The sequence below is a fragment of the Notamacropus eugenii genome, chromosome 7 (assembly GCF_028372415.1).
Source record: "Notamacropus eugenii isolate mMacEug1 chromosome 7, mMacEug1.pri_v2, whole genome shotgun sequence".
In the NCBI taxonomy this organism is placed as follows: Eukaryota; Metazoa; Chordata; class Mammalia; order Diprotodontia; family Macropodidae; genus Notamacropus; species Notamacropus eugenii.
In genome coordinates, this window is record NC_092878.1 from 58,507,849 (window position 1) to 58,525,773 (window position 17,925).

General features: G+C 39.2%; 1 protein-coding gene across 1 annotated transcript in view; it reads left to right on the plus strand.

Moving 5' to 3' along the window:
• Positions 1–7,233: 7,233 nt before the first annotated feature.
• Positions 7,234–17,925, plus strand: part of BATF (basic leucine zipper ATF-like transcription factor) — a 45,732-nt gene continuing 35,040 nt past the window's right edge. The window contains exons 1-2 of the mRNA XM_072625116.1: positions 7,234–7,595; positions 11,645–11,749. Of these exons, the coding sequence (XP_072481217.1) occupies positions 7,530–7,595; positions 11,645–11,749 (171 nt within the window). The 5' untranslated portion in view covers positions 7,234–7,529. The remainder of the gene's footprint in view (positions 7,596–11,644; positions 11,750–17,925) is intronic.

Genomic DNA, 17,925 nt, shown 5'->3' on the forward strand with positions numbered 1-17,925 from the left:
CATAGTAGGGGCTTAATAAACAGGACTCAGTGAATGAGAGAATAAATAGGAAGATAGACACCTAAGTAATGATTCCAGGCCCAGGTTAGGCATCCATGAAGGGAAGTATGGGTAACAGCTGATTTTGAAAGCTACTTTTCGACTTTCCTTTGGCTGAGTGAACTCAGTACTGAGGGGGACCTCCTAAGTGCATGTAGCTTTCAAAGGGATCATTTTCTTTAACGTTCCTCCCTTCTTTTTAATAAGAATACCAAGAAAACAAACTGTTAAGGAATCACAAGTAAAACCCTCTAGGAAAGTAAAACTAATACTCAAATTTAAAAGCAAAGTGGCCACAAAATTAAGAAGTCACGGTCTACATAACAACGCTGACTCACCTTCCATCTCAAAGAGAGAGAAAAAGAGATGTGGAAGAGAGAGAGGATGGTTTAGCAGACTCTTCCCTTGACTCATGGCTTATTTCCCTTCTCTGGGCCTCATTTCTACTTATCTAAAAAACTGACAGCGTGCCATCATATGTCTTTCTAATTTGGATGAAGCCAGTGTCAGTTCATAGAGGTAGAAATCTTAGGGACTGTGTGGGTTACAGCACTTTATACTCTAGTCACTGAGTAGTCACAGAGTTAGGATGACTTTACATTCATAAGGTCAAAGTCATGGATTGAATCTCTCTCTGTGGGTCAGTTAGCCTATTCCATCTTCCTAGGCTGTGGCATTGACCTTCAACTCACTCAACTATAAATATCAATGGAGGGGATAACAGGATCAAGCAAGGGGGAGAAATTCATCCATCATCCCTGCTAGGAAAAAAAAATCACTCAAAAAGCAACAGCCCTTGACAGGCCTTGATACCATCTTTGTGCACTCAAGAATGTATGTCCCTGGGGCAGAGACTTCCTGGTAAGTTCTTGGAAGTACGACACTCAGAATTGGTGCAAATGTGTGATGAATCCAGGGTTAATTTAGTGCAGGGATGGGGAACCTGCATCCCCACCCCTGGTTTAGTGTAATAGAGAAAACAGTGGATACTCAGACTTGGGTTCACATCTCATTGCTGCCAGTGCCTTTAGGCATATCACTTCAACTCTGGGTGATTTGCTTTCTTCAGCTGTAAAATCAAGAACAGATATCTAGTTCCAACACTTTGTGCAATGACCAACTGACTTTCCTTCCTTCTTCCTTTACTATGGATTGCCTTCATTTATTCAGATTACAGTCCTATAGCAGCTATGTGGCACAGTGGATAGAGTGCTAGTCCTGGAGTCAGGAAGACCTGAGTTCAAATCTGACCTCACACACTTACTAGCTGTGTGATCCTGGACAAGTCACTTAACCTCTCTTTCCTCAGTTTCCTCATCTGTAAAGTGGGGGTGATTGATAAGAATTCCTACCCTGCAGGGTTGTTGTGAGGATCAAATGTGATAATAGCATAGTAAACACTATATGTTGGCATTGGTCGTTTCAGTCGTGTCTGACTCTTTGTGATCCTATCTGGGTTTACTTCATCGAGATGTTGCAGTGGTTGGCCATTTCCTTCTCCAGCTCATTTTACAGATGAGGAAATTGAGGCAAACAGGGTTAAGTGACTTACCCAGCATAATACAATTAGCAAACCAGATGAACTCATAAGGCTTCCTGATTCCAAGCTCAGTGCTCTATCCACTGCTCCATCTAAGCTGTTCAAACACTACGTAAAGGTTAACTATTATTATAGTGACTTGGGATTCATGGTGGTTCAGGCAACGTGTGGATGGAAGATTTTTCTGTCTAGTTGTAACAAAAGGTTTGCTAAGCAAACCAGTCACAGAAGTGAGCTTCTACAGGGAATATGCTTATTCCTTTCTAGCCTCATCTAAATACAACTGGCATACTGATTGCAACGGAAATTTCCCATTTTGCAATATTGCAATTTGCTAACTTTGTTGTTGTTACTGTAGGAAGAAGATGCAGCTATGAAGTGAGAGAACTAAGTTCTTAGCAAACGTCGAATGGAAAGGACTTTGGGAAACATCTGGTTCAACTTCTCATTTCACAGATGAGAAAACTGAGGGCCAGGGTCGTGAAGGTGTGTAGCCAGGTTCTTGGAGCAAATCAACTAAGAGGGAGGAGGTAGACTTACAATTCAGCTATCTGATTTCCAGTGCAGTCTCCTTTTACCCTATAATAATTATTATTATTTGTGTTGTTCAGTCATTTTCAGTCCTGTCTGACTCTTCATGACCCTATTTAGGCTTTTCTTGGCAAAGCTATAAGAGTGGTTTGCCATTTTCTTCTCTCGCTTACTTTATAGATGAGGAAACTGAGGCAAACAGGGTTAAGTGGCTTGCCTAGAGTCACACAGCTAGTAAGTTTCTGGAGCCAGATTTGAACTCAGGAAGATGAGTCTTTCTGACTCCAGGCCTGATACTCTATTCACTGTACCACCTGGCTGCCCAAAATAATAATCATTTATAAAGTATTTTAACGTTTGTAATGAATGTGAGATAGACAATCTTATTTGGGTCTCCAAATAACCCTTTGAGGTCGGTGCTATTAATCATTCATTGGTAATTTTCGATCATCTCACTTTGGGAATAAGGAAACTGAGGTGAGAGAGGTTATGAAGTGATTAGCCCAGTATCACTTTTGATATTCTTTTGAATTCAGATCTATACCGACTTCAAATCTAGCACTCTACTCATTGCACCCTCTACAAGAGGTACCAGATTTTCTGGTATTAATGGCCCTTTCAGTTATTGTTCTTGAAGAATATAAACTCCCTGAAGACAAGGACTATTTAAATTTTTGTAGATTGTGGAGTTACAGCCTCTAGCACAGTGCCTTACATATATTGTATATGTCTATGTAGATATTTGACAAGTGATTATTGAATGAATTGAAAAATGAGCTCATTTATTCTAAGAATGATCCTATTGTTCAAAACTTGAAAAGTACTAAAGTAATAAAGCTATATTTCTTTTTTTTATCTATAATTTAAGGTATTTTAAGAATTCCATTTGGCTTCTCTCCAACCTCAACTGTACAAGCTAATGGAATTTTTTTAGTATTGTTTCTATAATGAATCCTTTATCAGTAGTACCTTTCTCCCTAAGATTGTATCCATTTCGCATATTCCTAAATATGTTATATACATGTGATCTCCCTCTTTAGACTGTTACTCAAGGATAGAGACTTGGACTTTTGGGCCTGGCACAGAGTAGGCATTTAGTAAATGTTTGTTGGTTCGTTGATTGATAGATCGATTTGAGAGTGATGAACCTGATGGAATAATTCAGTGGAAAGAGAGGAGAGATGATAATAAGGCCCTTTGGTACCTCTCAAATAATGCTACACAGATGACTACTAACTATCCAGACTTAAGAAATCACAACTGAAAATTTACAACTGGGTGATAACTCTTAGCTGGTAGGTCTTCAAAAATAACCTTATTGGGGAAAAAAGGAAAATGTATTCAAAGGAAATACACACACATATGTGTGTGTGTGCATGCATGTATGTTTCCTGAACTAAATTTTTAAAAGTACCCACACTGGGCTTCCTATTTCCCAAACCTGGCCTCAATTATGCCCACATTTTATGTGACCATCTATAATAATCATGGAGTCACAAAAACAGATTTAGGACTGGAAGGGACCAGAGGGGTCATTTAATCCAATGCCTTCATTTTACAGACGAAACAGACAAGACCTAGAAAGGTTAATTGATACACTCCAGGTCACGCATATAGTGGCATAGCTGGACTTGGATACTCATCCTTGACGTTAAAGGTGGTAACTCTTTCCATATACTACAATGAATGATATCCAGTTTTCAATGGGAGTTAATGCATTTTCCTTGATATATGAGAAGTATGATCCTTGCACTATTTTTCCCATAACTAAGAATCAGTGAATCTGAAAGCTACAAGGTATTACAGGAATGTTTTTTCTTGCTCTTCGTCTTCTGCATCAAGAGCAAATTTAGTTTTGGAGTTCAGTTCAGAGAACATTCTGTGCTTGGAGAGAGGGTCCAACCTTCTCCCCTAAGATTCTGGTTGCATCTCAGATAGCATGGCCAATAATCCCCAATACCTTAAGCCTAGGAAGGGTCACTGGGAAGGTGTTCCCTGGAAAGGGATTCCCCCTCTCATACAGAACCATGAAGATAGAAACCCTTGGGTGATTAAGAGAGTGAGACGGTCATGTTAGCTGTCAAAAGACCGCTTGATATAGAGCCAACAGCATCAAGAACTCATTAGAGTGAGAAGCAGCACCACAGGGCAAAACCAGGTTGTAGCACTGGCCTCACCTGAAACATCTAAGGCCATTGGAGAACTGTCTTGCTCAGCATTGAGATTCAGAAGCAGTAACCTTTTCCAGTGGTTCACAACACTTTCTGGGCTTTTGTCCTCAGATTTACCTTTATTTCCCTTGCTTTACTATTCCGGACTTGAGTAAGTAAGAAAGAATGTCAAGTGTGAATCCAAGTTAACCCTTGGAAATGGAACACTATAAAGACGGGGAAAATTGGGTCCACATCAGTCAACTGAGCCTGTGATATACCAGCTTATGAAATACCATGAAAGATAGTACAGAAGACCATGTAAGACATGAAATCCTTATGCGATAAGGAGATAGTATACATTTTGCAAAATCTTAAGTGACCATCACAACAAAATTAAGTTAATAAAGGTGTCATAGAGAGAAAGAAAAAGCTGACAACTACAATAACTCACAATTATAAAGCTTTTTGAGGTTGACAGAGCACTTTCCCCACAGAGCTGTGTGAACTATGTAAGGTAAGTGCAGGCATATCTTAGAGATATTGTGGGTTAGGTCCCAGCACATAGCAGTAAAGAAAATATCGCAATAAAGCGAGTCACATGAACTTTTTGGCATAAAAATTATGTCTATACTACACCGTAGCATATTAAGTGTGCAATAGTATTATGTCTTAAAAAACCCAATGCACATACCTTAATTAAAAAATACTTCATTGCTGAAAAATGCTAACCATCCCCTAAGCCTTCAGTGAGTCATAATCTTTTGTTGGTGGAACATTTTGCCTCAATGTTGATGGCTGCTGACTGGTCAGAGTTGCTGAAGGCTGGGGTGACTGTGGTACTTTCTTAAAATAAAACAACAATGAAGTTTGCTATATTGCCCCACTCTTTCTTTCACTTGAAACAGAGTTCAAGAGTGGGTTTTTTTGGGTTATTAATTGGCCAGATTTCAGTATTGTTATGTCTTGAAATAGGAGACCTGAGGAGAGGGAGAGAAATAAGGAATAGCCAGTTGGTGGAGCAGTCAGAACCTACACAACATTAATCTATTAAGTGCCCCATTTTATATTGGTATCCTGAACAACTTACAATAATAACATCAAAGATCACCCTAACCGATATAATGATAATCAAAAAGTTTGAAATATTGTGAGAATCTCCAACATGTGACACACACATGAAGTGGGCTCATGCTGTTGGAAAGATGGCACTGATAGACTTGTCTGATGCAGCGTTGTCACAGGATGTAACAGCCTTTTTACTGGGCTAGTCTCTAACCTTAGAGATGTACTTGGAGATGCACAAAGCACGCCTAGAGATGGGTGTGCCAGTAATCAAGTAGTTTAATTAATTTCAGAGTGAAGAAAGCTCTCTTATTGGATTACAATATGTGATAATGCCAAGCGATCCCAGAAAAGTCATAAGAGATACTTGAAGAGTTGAAAGGCTCCAGAATGTACTGTATTACTCAAGTTAATTTAACTGATATTTTTCAAGCACACCCTAGAGGCAAAGCAGCTTAATGAGAAGCGGTCTAGGGGAGTGGATAGAGGACAAGCCTTTGAATCAGCATGTCTTGGGTTCAAGTCTTGACATATACTGGCTGTGTGACCCAAGGCAGGCAGATAGGTCACTTGACCTTCAGTGCCCCAGTCAACTCTAAAACTAACAGGTGGTAGAAAGTTTGTAATTCTGCATTGCTAGAGGGAATTTTCTCTGGGAGCTCAGTATGCCAATGAAATCACAGGTGCTAACCACAATAAATAAATGAATGATGGAGGTAAAAGCTACTGTTTGTGGTCCTGGGAAAATGAAAGGACCAAACACCAGAAGAATTCCTACTCCCAAGGAGATTGCATTATACTCATCAAAGAAAATAATGTCTTACTCAAAGAGAAAGGTTAGTTTTAATTGTTTCTGACACTTTATTTGGGGTTTTCTTGGCAAAGATATTGAAGTAGTTTGAAATTTCCTTCTCTAGCTCATTTGACAGATGAGGAAAGTGAGGCAAACACAGTGAAATGATTTGTTGCAGGTCACATAGTAAATGTCTGGGGCTGGATTTGAACTCATATAGAGGAGTCTTCCTAACACCAGGCTCGGTGCTCTATCTATTGTGCCACCTAGTTGACTGAGAAGTTAGTTATGAGGATATTTACCATGCCTTAAAGCCTCTCTCCATTTTGGGCTCTCTCTTTGGGGAGATGCATTGACAGGATAAAGCACGAAATTTAGGTTCAGAGTCTCAGTTCGATATAAGAGGTCTGCTTTTCTTGGGTGAGACTGTCAGGATCTTTTCTAATACTGGAAAAGTAGTGAGCAAACTATTTGGGTATTCTTTTTAGGGGAATTGGGATGCTATGTCCATTTAGATCAGAGCTTGGACTTAATTTCTTTTCTTTCTCTTTAAAAAGAAATATTTGTAGATAGCTCTTTTAAAAACAATCAAGAAATGTTTAAGTACCTACTGTTAATTAATTTATTTGCATTAATATTAATTACTGCTTACAGTATCACAATTTCCCCTCTAGATTCTCTCCCCATTCATTCTCACTCATTTTGCTTCTTACATGGTTGCGGTGGGTATTCTAGGCTTTTGGTTGCTGTAGGTTATTGATGAAGGAAAATAAAAATGAAATCCTAGTGCTGCTGTTTTATTTTGGCTGAAAGTCAAATTATGTGACCATGGCGTCTATTTCCATGGTGTCCGTATCTCCCCATTTTGAGAGAGGACTAGCTCTCTAGAACTGTTTGGGGACTTTCCCTCCTCATTCTGTTTTTTTTTCTTTCTTTTATCATTTTCAATTGAAACCAATTTCTCTGCCTTTTATACTGTCTGAAGGTGTCTGGGGTTTTTTTCTTCTTCTTCTCATTTTCAAATTATTTTCAAGGTCTTTTCCCCGATATGTTTTTTTCTCTCTCTCGCCCATCAGTGTAACTTGTAGTTCACTTAAATTTCCGCCCATGTGACTTCCAGCTTGAATTCTCCATTATTATTTTTTTTACCAGAAACCACAAGTGAGAAAGCGAGCCCCAAAAGCAAGCGACTATGTCACTGCTAGATGCAGTGTCTCCAGGCCGCAGAGAGAAAAGGACCTTGGCCTCCAGAGGTGCATGGTGGGCAAGAGAGAAGAAGGATCCAAGGAAGGTGGTGGGCTGGTGACCCAGTGAGTGTTTGAAAAAGGCCGCTTGGTGTCTAGAGAGTCAGAGGAACACGGGGTCTGAAGGGAAGTGGAGGAAACTTGCCCAACCCCTGGAGACTTCAGCCATGCCTCACAGTTCTGACAGCAGTGACTCCAGCTTCAGCCGTTCCCCTCCACCCAGCAATAAACAGGTAAAACTTCTCTTCTCTTCCCCTGCCACCCACCCCAACTCCCACTCCTAGGCTTAGAACCTTTCAGGAAGCTGTCTGGAAACCACCTGGCAGGAGGGCTCAGTGAGTAGCCAAGGAGCCTCATCTGAGTTCTATGAATTTGGGATTGGGTTTCCCAGAGGCATTGGGCATAGGGACCATTGACTTACCTCTTTACCATGGTGTCCCTCTCCTTTCAACTCCTTCCTACCACCCTCATGGTCCTTGCCCTATCAAGCTTTCTAGGAAGGAAAAAGAATGAATGAAGAGATGGTGAATGGAAGTGTTTTGGTCTAGTCAGAGGGAAAAGACTCTTCTATGCTATGAAAGATTTAGTCTTAATAGGGGGAGTTCAGTGTAACCCACAGCTGATAAAAAGGATGATAAAGCTGATGAAGGAAAAAATAAAAGCTTACTAATAAAAGTAACAAACAAAGTTTATACTTGTGGTATTTATATATGTAACTACATATAACCATATATGTATATTTGTGCGTATGTATATATAATATGTATATGTGTGTGTATATGTGTCTATATGTGTATGTGTCTATATATGTGTATATAATATATATGTGTATATTATATATATACATACACTATGTACTAGACACTGTGCTAAGTGCTTTACAAATATTATCTCATTTGCTAAAAATAGCAGCTTACATGTGTATGATACATAATGCTTTTCTTATAATAATCCTATGAAGTAGGTAGCGTAAGTATTCTTTTCTGTTTGATATTTTGAATCTGCTTGTATGATTTCAACAGTTCAAGAAATGCTGTTGTAAAAAACCCTTCTGCTCATGCAAATTGACAAGTCCTTTGAAATGCATAGTTCTAGAGAGCTTCCAGGGGTACTGAGAAATTAAATGACTCACCTGGGATCACACATCCAGTAAGTGTGAGACCAGGTCTCCTTGATGCTGAGGCTGACTCTTGATCTGTTCCTTGCTTCTCTCAAGCCTTATTATTAGCCCCATTTTTGCAGAAGAGGAAACTGGGACTCAGAGCACTTAAGTATCTTGCTGACCCATGATCACAGGCCTAGAAAGTAGAAGTCAGGAGTAGGCCTTCTGACCCAACGTCCAGTGTGCTTTCCACCATACTACCCTATTTCAGGCTGTTGAAATGAAGCTTACACTGGAAAACTTAAGTCAAATTATGAAACAGGAATGATCCAAGAGGATGTAGAAGTGAAGAAAGAAAAGCAACGAGTCTATAGAGCTGGGGGAGAGGCAATGGATTACATGGGCTTCTGGTCTGGGGCACTCTAAAGGAGCATTATGAGGAGGTGACCTGCCATTGGTAGGGAGAAAGGGGATACAGCTGCTGCTAGGAGTCCCCCTACCCCATTGGATAGGACTGGATTGGGAGGTGTGGGAGTGGGTGTGGGGGAGGATTCTAGAGAGTTTGAAGGGAGATGCTTCAGATAAACCCAACAGCTCACTTCAAGTACTGGGAGATTAAAGTTTGGCCAGAAGCTTCCGGCTTTCTGACAGGCCATACTTTAAGAACCAAGGCTCTCCTATCCTGAACCTGCTTGCTCACCACATCCCCTGACTTTCATCTGTAAGGGAGGATGGTGCTGGTCTTGTTAACCACCTGTGATGCAATCATTTTTAATTCCCTTCTCCACTCTTATGATTTAAAGATCTATTTCATTAGTGCTGTGTTGGGGGAGGGGATTGAGTGGACTTGCCATATTTTGTGTCTATAGGCACATAATTAAAATAACTCACATTTGCATGGTGATTTGAGGACTAGAACACATTTTCTTCACAACTTTAGGAGATAATAGCATAGCATAGATTTTGTATACATGTGTATGTTGAACCTAGAGCCAGACAAAAGTCCTGACTTTGACACTGGTTGCATAATTTAGACAACAAAGGTAACTGTTCTGAACCTCAGTTCCTTCATCTGTAAAATGGTCATCCACTTGTCATCCTTATTCCACCAGACTTGTTCAAGGAAAGTGCTTTGTAAACCTTAAAATTCCGTATAAGTGTGAATGGTTGTAATTATTGTTGTATTACAATTTTAAAAAAGCAGATTCTTGGAATGTATCTCAGGGATCTCTAGAGATCTTCTGTGTCTCTATCCCTTGAGGCAGGACTGAGGGGTGGGTCAGTTATCTTTTTAAATATCTTAGGTGTTGGGAGGTTGGAAGGGGAGAAAAACAGAAAACCATGTCACAAACCCTTCTGAGAGGCATCGTGCCGTAGTGGAGATGGTCTCAGAGCCAGGAAGACCTAGGTTTGAGTCCTTCCTCTGACAGTGAATCAATGAACCTCTCAATGCCTCAGGCATCTCTCTAAGACTGGAAGTCACAGAAAAGGTGCTGACTTGCACTGGTAGAGGAGTTTTCTTATCTGAGAGTTCCCTATACCAAAGAAGTCATCCATCCAATCCCTATTTCTGTGTCTTTTAGAGAAATGGATTTTCCCTTCCTCCGTGACCTGTATCCTCTTGCTTCACTTTTCTGAGAAGTATTTGGAAGGTCTTTATCTGAGAAACTGTCTATAAAAATTCCCCCCTCCCCCAATTTTCTGCTTTCCCTCTGATCTTGGCTACATTTATTTTATTTGTTTAAAAGCTTTTAATTTAATGTAATTGAAATTATCCATTTTACACCTAACTTTGCTTTCTATCTTTTGTTTATTCATAAATTCACAGGCATTGAAATAGGCTGATGCTGTAAGAATGAGACCTTCCTCTGCGCCTTTTACTCTGTAATAACAATGTTCCTTCCCATATCATGTCTCCCTCTGTCTGTGGGGTACACTGTAGAGTATGGGGCCCCACTCCCTCCTCTGGAAGGGGATGTGTTGTAATAGAAAAAGGATGGATAGAATATCTGTCATAATGGAAGGAGTCTAGTTAAAAGACCTGGGCTCAAATTCTGGCCCTATTGCTTACTAGCTCTGAGTGACCTTAGCTAGTCACATTTCTTTGGGGTTCAGGTGTCTTCATTGTAAAATATGGGGCCACTACAAAAGTCCTACTCTGATGCTCCATCGGGATGTTGGGGTAACCCTACTTTGATCATTGAGCTACTTTATTTCTGACTGAGGCAGCCTTATGGTTTCTTGCTCCCAGGGACTCATTTTATTGGTGGGAGACATAGTGCAGACGTCCACTTTCTGTTCCTACTGCAGCTCAGCACTACCAGTCTCAAGCCATCGGCTAGTCTCAGCCTCTATGGTAGCAGGTATTGTAGACATGCACCACCGGCCTACTGTACCCATTCTACAGATGAGGAAACTTGGTTCCAAAGAGTTTAAATGATTCGTCTGAGACCATGTTGGGGAGCTGAGATTCTTCTACTGCAGTTCTTCTGCCTCCAAATCTTGTACCCTATTCTGGGCCAGGTGACCTATATTATCTAGGAAAGATTAATTCATTCAGCCATTAGCACTAATAAACACAGTAACACTTCGGTTTATTAGACTCTCCCATTTAGAGGGTAGATGTCATCCATGAGGTCAAATACAAAGCATGTTCATTTTGATGGGAGAGGCAGTGATGACGAAAGAGATTTGAAACCTGGGATTATGCTCCTGGAGATTAGAGACAGAGCACATAAGAGGCAAGTCACGGGAGGAACCAGGAGGTAGGAAGACAAATGTGGAAAGGCACAGCAAAAGGAAGGTCAGGGGCTTTCAGAGGCAACCATGGCAGTTCTGCCTAGACCAGCTCAATGGAGTGTGTCAAGTCTTAGTACTTTATTCTAGATAAAATGTAAATGAGAGAAATCACTTGATTATAATTAAAGATATTTCTATTTTATATATTTTTTAATAGAAGATATTTCTACTCATATATATTAGGGTTTGCAAAAGGCATTTTCCCTCATTATATCATCACATTAACCAAGCAGTGAGAATTCCACAGAAAGGGGGTAAGATACTCAGTCTAGCATTTGGGAAAGTGCTAGGAATTCAGTTGGTGTTTATCAGATGGGTGAAAGCAGAGGGCCCAGAGTAATCAGGAAAGGATGACCCATTGCTACCTTCTCTCCTTTTCAGGATTCCTCAGATGACGTGAGGAAAGTTCAAAGAAGGGAGAAAAACCGTATTGCAGCTCAGAAGAGTCGACAAAGACAGACACAAAAAGCAGATACGTTACATTTGGTGAGTGCTTTAGCCCCTGTTTTTATTCCTTAAGTTCTAGTGATTACTGTCTTCTTTCCCTTCCTGACTTCCTTCAAATCTCAGCTCAAATACCATCTTTTGCAAAAAAAACCTTTCCTAATCAGGGATATGCTGGGAAATGTTTAATGACCATCTCTCCTAAAACCCACAATACATTTTTAAGTTTAATCTTAAGCTTAAATTTCATTATTAACAATTTATGCCTCACTTTCTTAATTTTAAGCAATCACTAAGAAATAAATCAAGCCCTGATTTGTAACATTTGTCAATTTCTGAGGTATAAATGCTCACATGGAAAATGTAGTCGTTGGCCTTAGAGCTGGCTCTATCATAGCTCTGAGACCCAATCCTCAACCTTAGCTCTTCCTTCTGGGGAATTTATTTTGTATATACCCTGTTTGTAAATAGTTGTTTTCCTGTTGTCTCCCCCCATTAAACTGTGAATTCCTTGAGAGCGGGAATTATTTCTGCCTTTCTTTGTATCCTCAATGCTTAGTGTAATATATGTTCTATCTAGGTACTTAATAAATGCTTATCAAATTGACAACTCTCATAGAGACAGTTTTAAAAAACAGTCTAAACTGCCTCTATGAGAGTCATCAATTTGACAGGCATATATATTTATATATGCAAACATACATATATATATATATAGTCTGGTATATCTATATCTATTCCTATAAATATGGAGATAGAGATAATTATCTATATCTATGAAGAGATATATTCCCCCCCCCCCCCAAATGGTATGGGGTAAGAGATCAAACAAATTTCTATTAATTTTTAAAATAATTTCATTTTTAAAATCTGCCTACAGAAGTTAATCTACATAACTTTAGCTCTATGCCACTCTATCTGTACCTATATCCACATAGGTATATGCTATAGTTTTATTTGAACCCTCTGTAAATACAAGAACCTGAAGGTACAACACCACTCAACAGACCTTTTCTGACTCTCCTCTGAACCTCATTTTTAGTGCACCAGTTCCCTCCCTAATCATTGTGCATATTTTAGGCCATCTTCTGCTTTTATTTGATGTGTGAACGTAGGATTTCCCTTTAGTAGAATATAAACTCTTTGAGGGTGTAGGGACTGCTCAATGTTTACTGTTATATCCTTAGTACCTAGCATGGTGGTGCTGACGCATGGCAAGGACAGTCTGGGAAAATTTACCATGTACAAGTAGGCAAATGTGAAAAAATAAGGTTCATCTTTTAAAAACAAGGCTGGATTGTTGAACTAGCACCTACTTATAGGCAGTTCAGCAAAAATGAGTTTGACCTACCATGTAGTAGCGGTAACAGAATGGAAGGATTACCTCTACTATGGAGTTGCAAAGGTTGAGGTGCTGTGGTAGGATAGATGAGTGACTCAAATACTCATAGAGGAAATGTAGAGCCCCACACTCAGAGAATCATCCAGTTTAAGCTCAGATTACTTCCTTGAACTAGGTCAAGTAGTTTTTATGCTTTCTGATGTTGCATGAGAATGGGTCTTCAACTCTGTACATCTGCAATCCACTTTGGGACAGAATGCTCACCTGCAGCACAGGACATCAGATGAGTTTTCTGGGCAATGGTCTGGACTGGGCTTTTGGAAACTATTACCATTTGCTTCTGTCATGTTTTGTCATCCTCTTCATTGCCTTCTTCATTTTATTTTGCTTATTTATTCTTATCCTTTGGAAGAGACATAGTGATATTATGGAGAGAGTGTTAGTTTTGGAGTCCAATGAGTTTGAATCCTAGCACAGAAGGAGAATAAAGATGAAGAAAAAAAAAAATTTTAGACAGACAGATATTTACTAAGGCTTATATTCCAAGCACTGGACACAGATGAAAGCAGACAGGACAGTCCCTACCCTCAAGAATTACCTTCTAATGAGGGGAGACCATGCAGAAAGGAGTGCTGGAAAGAAGGTGAGGGTGGAAAGGGTGTCCAAGCTGGGGCATGGTGAGGAAGCTGTGGGTTAGGGCTGAAGAGGAAGGAAGAAATGAATTGTGAACCTTTTGCATTTGCCCCATCCTTTTTGTTTCAAAAGACGAGTGTTTAGGGTTCTTTATCAAAATCTGTGTTAGAACTTTTCGTAGTCTAGTTATGAGCAAGTTCTCCAGAAGAGTAACCTTGCATATCCTTGCTTTTGCTTTCCTTGCTTCTTACATGGTAGCCAGGTAGAAATTGAATAGATCGCTTCACCAGGAGTCAGAAAGACCTAAATTCAAATCCGGCCTTAAGTCATTTAACCTCAGTTTCCTCAGTTGTAAAATGAGGATAATAATAGAAGCTTCCTCTCAGAGTTCTTATGAAGATTAAATGAGATAAAATTGGTGAAGTATTTAGCATAGTCTCTGCACTTAGTGCTTGATAAATACTTATTACATTCCCTTTTGTTTCTAGTTCTTTCCTACTACAAAAATGCTGCTGGAAATATTTTGGTGTGTGTATGAGCCTTTCTATCTTTGATATCCTTGGGTGATGTCTAGCAGTGAGATCTCTGGGCTTGTATATTGAATCATTTTCTTGGCATAATATAAAATTGCTTTCCAGGCATTCATAGATTCTTAGTTGGAATGGAATAATATGTATTCAGTCCAAAATATCTCATTTTATGGATAAGGAAATTGAGACCCAGTGACTTCAAAGTTAAGTCCAAAACCACAGAACTAGATAATGGCAAACCCAATTTTCACTCCATGTCTAGTGGCCTTTTTACAACCTCATAGTCTCCCTTCAAGCTATCCAGATTTGCTCTCTATTTATACCTGAATCCTAAGCATTTACTTATCATTTGAACTGACTCCAACATCTGCCTGACATTCCATCTGTTTGAGATTCAAACTAAATAGCTCTAAGTTCTTGAGATTGGATAATCTTCCTTCTGTTTGCAGTATTGTTGCTAAAGCAAAGTTTAGTGGGAGGTAGGGAATGTACCCAAGTGCCTGAGTCCAAAGAAAAAAATCTGTTGATTTTAAAAATCATAAATAAATCATTTCCCCAAATATATTCATTTGTCTGTTGGCCACCATATAGTAAAATTAGGAACATTTTCAAAATTCTAGTTATCTGATGTCCCCCCCACCAACACACACTTTTTTTTTTTTTTTAAGAGTTTCCCATTTTATTAGCTAGGTCTTTAAACCACTTGATAATAAAGGACACATAAACTAGCATTTATATTCAGATATTTAAAAAACATTAAATATCAATTGTACTCAAATAAATTCCTTGCTTTTTCTCTCTTTACCCACAAGTCTTCCTGTGCCCTCTTCTTTGTCGTCTATTCTTATCCCTCACAAAATGGGAGGCAATAGTGATGCAGTGGAAAGAACACCGCATTTATTCATAGGGCGTGGGTTTAATGCTTGGATCTGTCACTTGCTTTCATGACCTTAAGCCCATCATAAAACTTCTGGGCATCAATTTTCTCATTTATAGAATAACGGAATTCAATGAAGTGACTGCTAAGTCCTTTCCAGCTCTAAATCTATGAGAATCTCACAATTCAGAAATTCATATTGTGTCATATTGTGTCATGAAAGATACACGTCAGGTAAAACTTTTTTCATCTGGGATTTTGGTTATTTGGGAAGTTAGCGCAAAAAGGAGCAACCTGAAGCAGTCATTTTTTCCCCAATAAGATGCAGGTTTGGAAGAGCAAGATTTTTATTTTAGGTTATTTTTATTTTATTTTATGTCATTAGCCAATAGAGACCTAAGTCCTTAAACTATGCTTCTGGGATATTTCCGCTCTATTTTCGATATTGTCCATTTCGTATCATAGCAGTTTTTAGTTCTCAGATGAAATGAAAACCTCTTTAGTAGACTCTCAAGTTCATCTTGAGCCAATGGTATGATACATTAACTGAAGAAATAAATATAATCACAGATTACCCAAAGCAGACGGTCCAGGGGTAGGGTGGTCCTGTATTCTGCTCTTGTCATATCAGGAATGTCATGTCAAATACTAGGTATAACATTTTGGGAAGGATATTACTAGAGCATGTCCAGAAAAAGAGGAGCAAAATGACAAAGGACTTTTGAGATCATCCTACATGAAGATTGGTGGAAGAAATCGCAGATGTTTAGCTTGAAGAAAAGTAGATTAAGGTGGAGGGATGGAAAGATCATCACTCTTTTCAAATCCTTGTAATGATGTCATATGGGAGGGGGATTAGATTTATTCTGGTTAGCCCCAAATGGCTGGACTAGGAATAATTGGTGAAAGTTGAAGAGAGGAAGATTTAGACCAAAAGGCAAGGAAATTTTCCTAACAAATAGGAGCTATCCAAAAAGGTTTCCTCTTGCCTGGGTTCCCTCCCACTAAACGTTTTAAGGTGAAAGCTAGATGTCCATAGTGTGTATATTGGGATGAGATTTCTGCATCAGACATGGGTTAGACTAGCTGGCCTCTGGAGTTTCTTGCAGCATTGAGACTACTGTTTAGTGACTCTGGACAATTGTTAATAAGTAGAATGAACATTCCTGAATAGAAAGCATAATCTGTTAGTAAGCCTCTCTAGCTATTTATTCCTTGCCTTCAGTGATTCAATTATCTGAGAATATCACAAATGTTTTCATGTGAGAATGAAACTGTGAATTGCTACATCTTCTCTTGGCTCTAATTCAGAATTCTTTAAGAAGAAAAATAAACCCCTAAAAACGCAGACTTCCGTAGTAAGAGGACAAGATAATGGTTAAAATAAGCTTCTGAAGCCAGGTGAATATTGTTGTGTTATTAGCATTTTGTAACATCTAATGTCTAATTGCATCACATTTTTTAGATGTGTGGCATTTATTGGAGGGGTAGCTTGGTAGACTAGAGAGTATAGAGTCAGAAGACCAGACTTCAAGTCATGACGTTGACCCCATACTGTCTGTGTAACTAAATGAAATCATTTAACCTCTCGAAGCCCCAGTCTTCCCATCTGTAAAATGGCTAATAGTGTTTTTGTTACTCTTCTCAAAAGGTTGTTGTGAGCATTATTTACAAAATCTATATTTAAAGCATGACATAAATATAAAACTTTTATTATTATCTTGACCCTCCGAAGGGGGCAACGTCCTTCCTCTGATTCATGCTGCGTCTCTAGGTAGAAGATCAGATGTCTAGTACATTAGCTGTGATTTCTCTCCACTGATTTCTACATAGCATGTAAAATCAAGACAAAATCTTTTGAAAGTACCATTGATTTGCCAACATCTCATATTCCTCATCCCAGGTCAACTTTGCTATTTACTATGACAAGACTTTGGTCAAGTAACCTCTTGAAGCCTCAGTTATCTTATTGGTAAAATGAGGCTAATAGTACCTGTAGCATCTGTCTTGCAAAGTTGTGAGGCTCAAATGAGATAACGCATGTAAAGTATTTAGCATATATAATAGCAGTAGTGACTTCTTTGGACCTCAAATTCCCCCTGTATGAGGGTGGTGCAGTGGCTAGAGCACTGGGCTTGGAATCAGGAAGACTCATCTTCTTCAGTTAAAATCTGGCCTCAGACACTATCTCCATGACCCTGGGAAGGTCATTTTACTCTGTTTGTCTCAGTTTCTTCATCTGTAAAATGAGCTAGAGAAGGAAATGGCAAAGCACTCCAGTATCTTTGGCACGAAAACTCCAAATGTGGTCCCAAAGAGTCGAACATGACAGAAAACAACTGAACAAGAAAAAAAATTCCTCCTTCATGTGAAGGGACTGACTCAACCATCTCTAACCTCCCTGCCTGCTCTAAATTCAATTACTGTAATTACTGTAACTCTTTTTCTCTTTGGTAGATATAACATAATCTCTCTGATGTCTGAGTAGAATTTCTCCCTTGACCTTTATAATTCCTGCTTCAATTCTCATCAGTTTTCCTTAGCAGATTAGGGATGTTCTAAAATCCTTGTGAACAGGGATTCTATCTCTTGTTCACCTTTGTATCACTTTCTTTGCCTAATGTGTGGCTTTGCTACAAGAACCATAAATGCATTAAAGCACCTACTGTGTGTAAAGCATTGTGCTAAGCGTGAAGGACTATACAAAGTTTGAAGAAGAGATATCAATGATTTTGCTGTTGTCCATGACCCCATTTGGGATACCAGTGATATCAAAGGTATTTAAGTTGCTTGATTGCTGAAACATTAGTCCCCTTCCCTCAGGGAGCTTACTGCC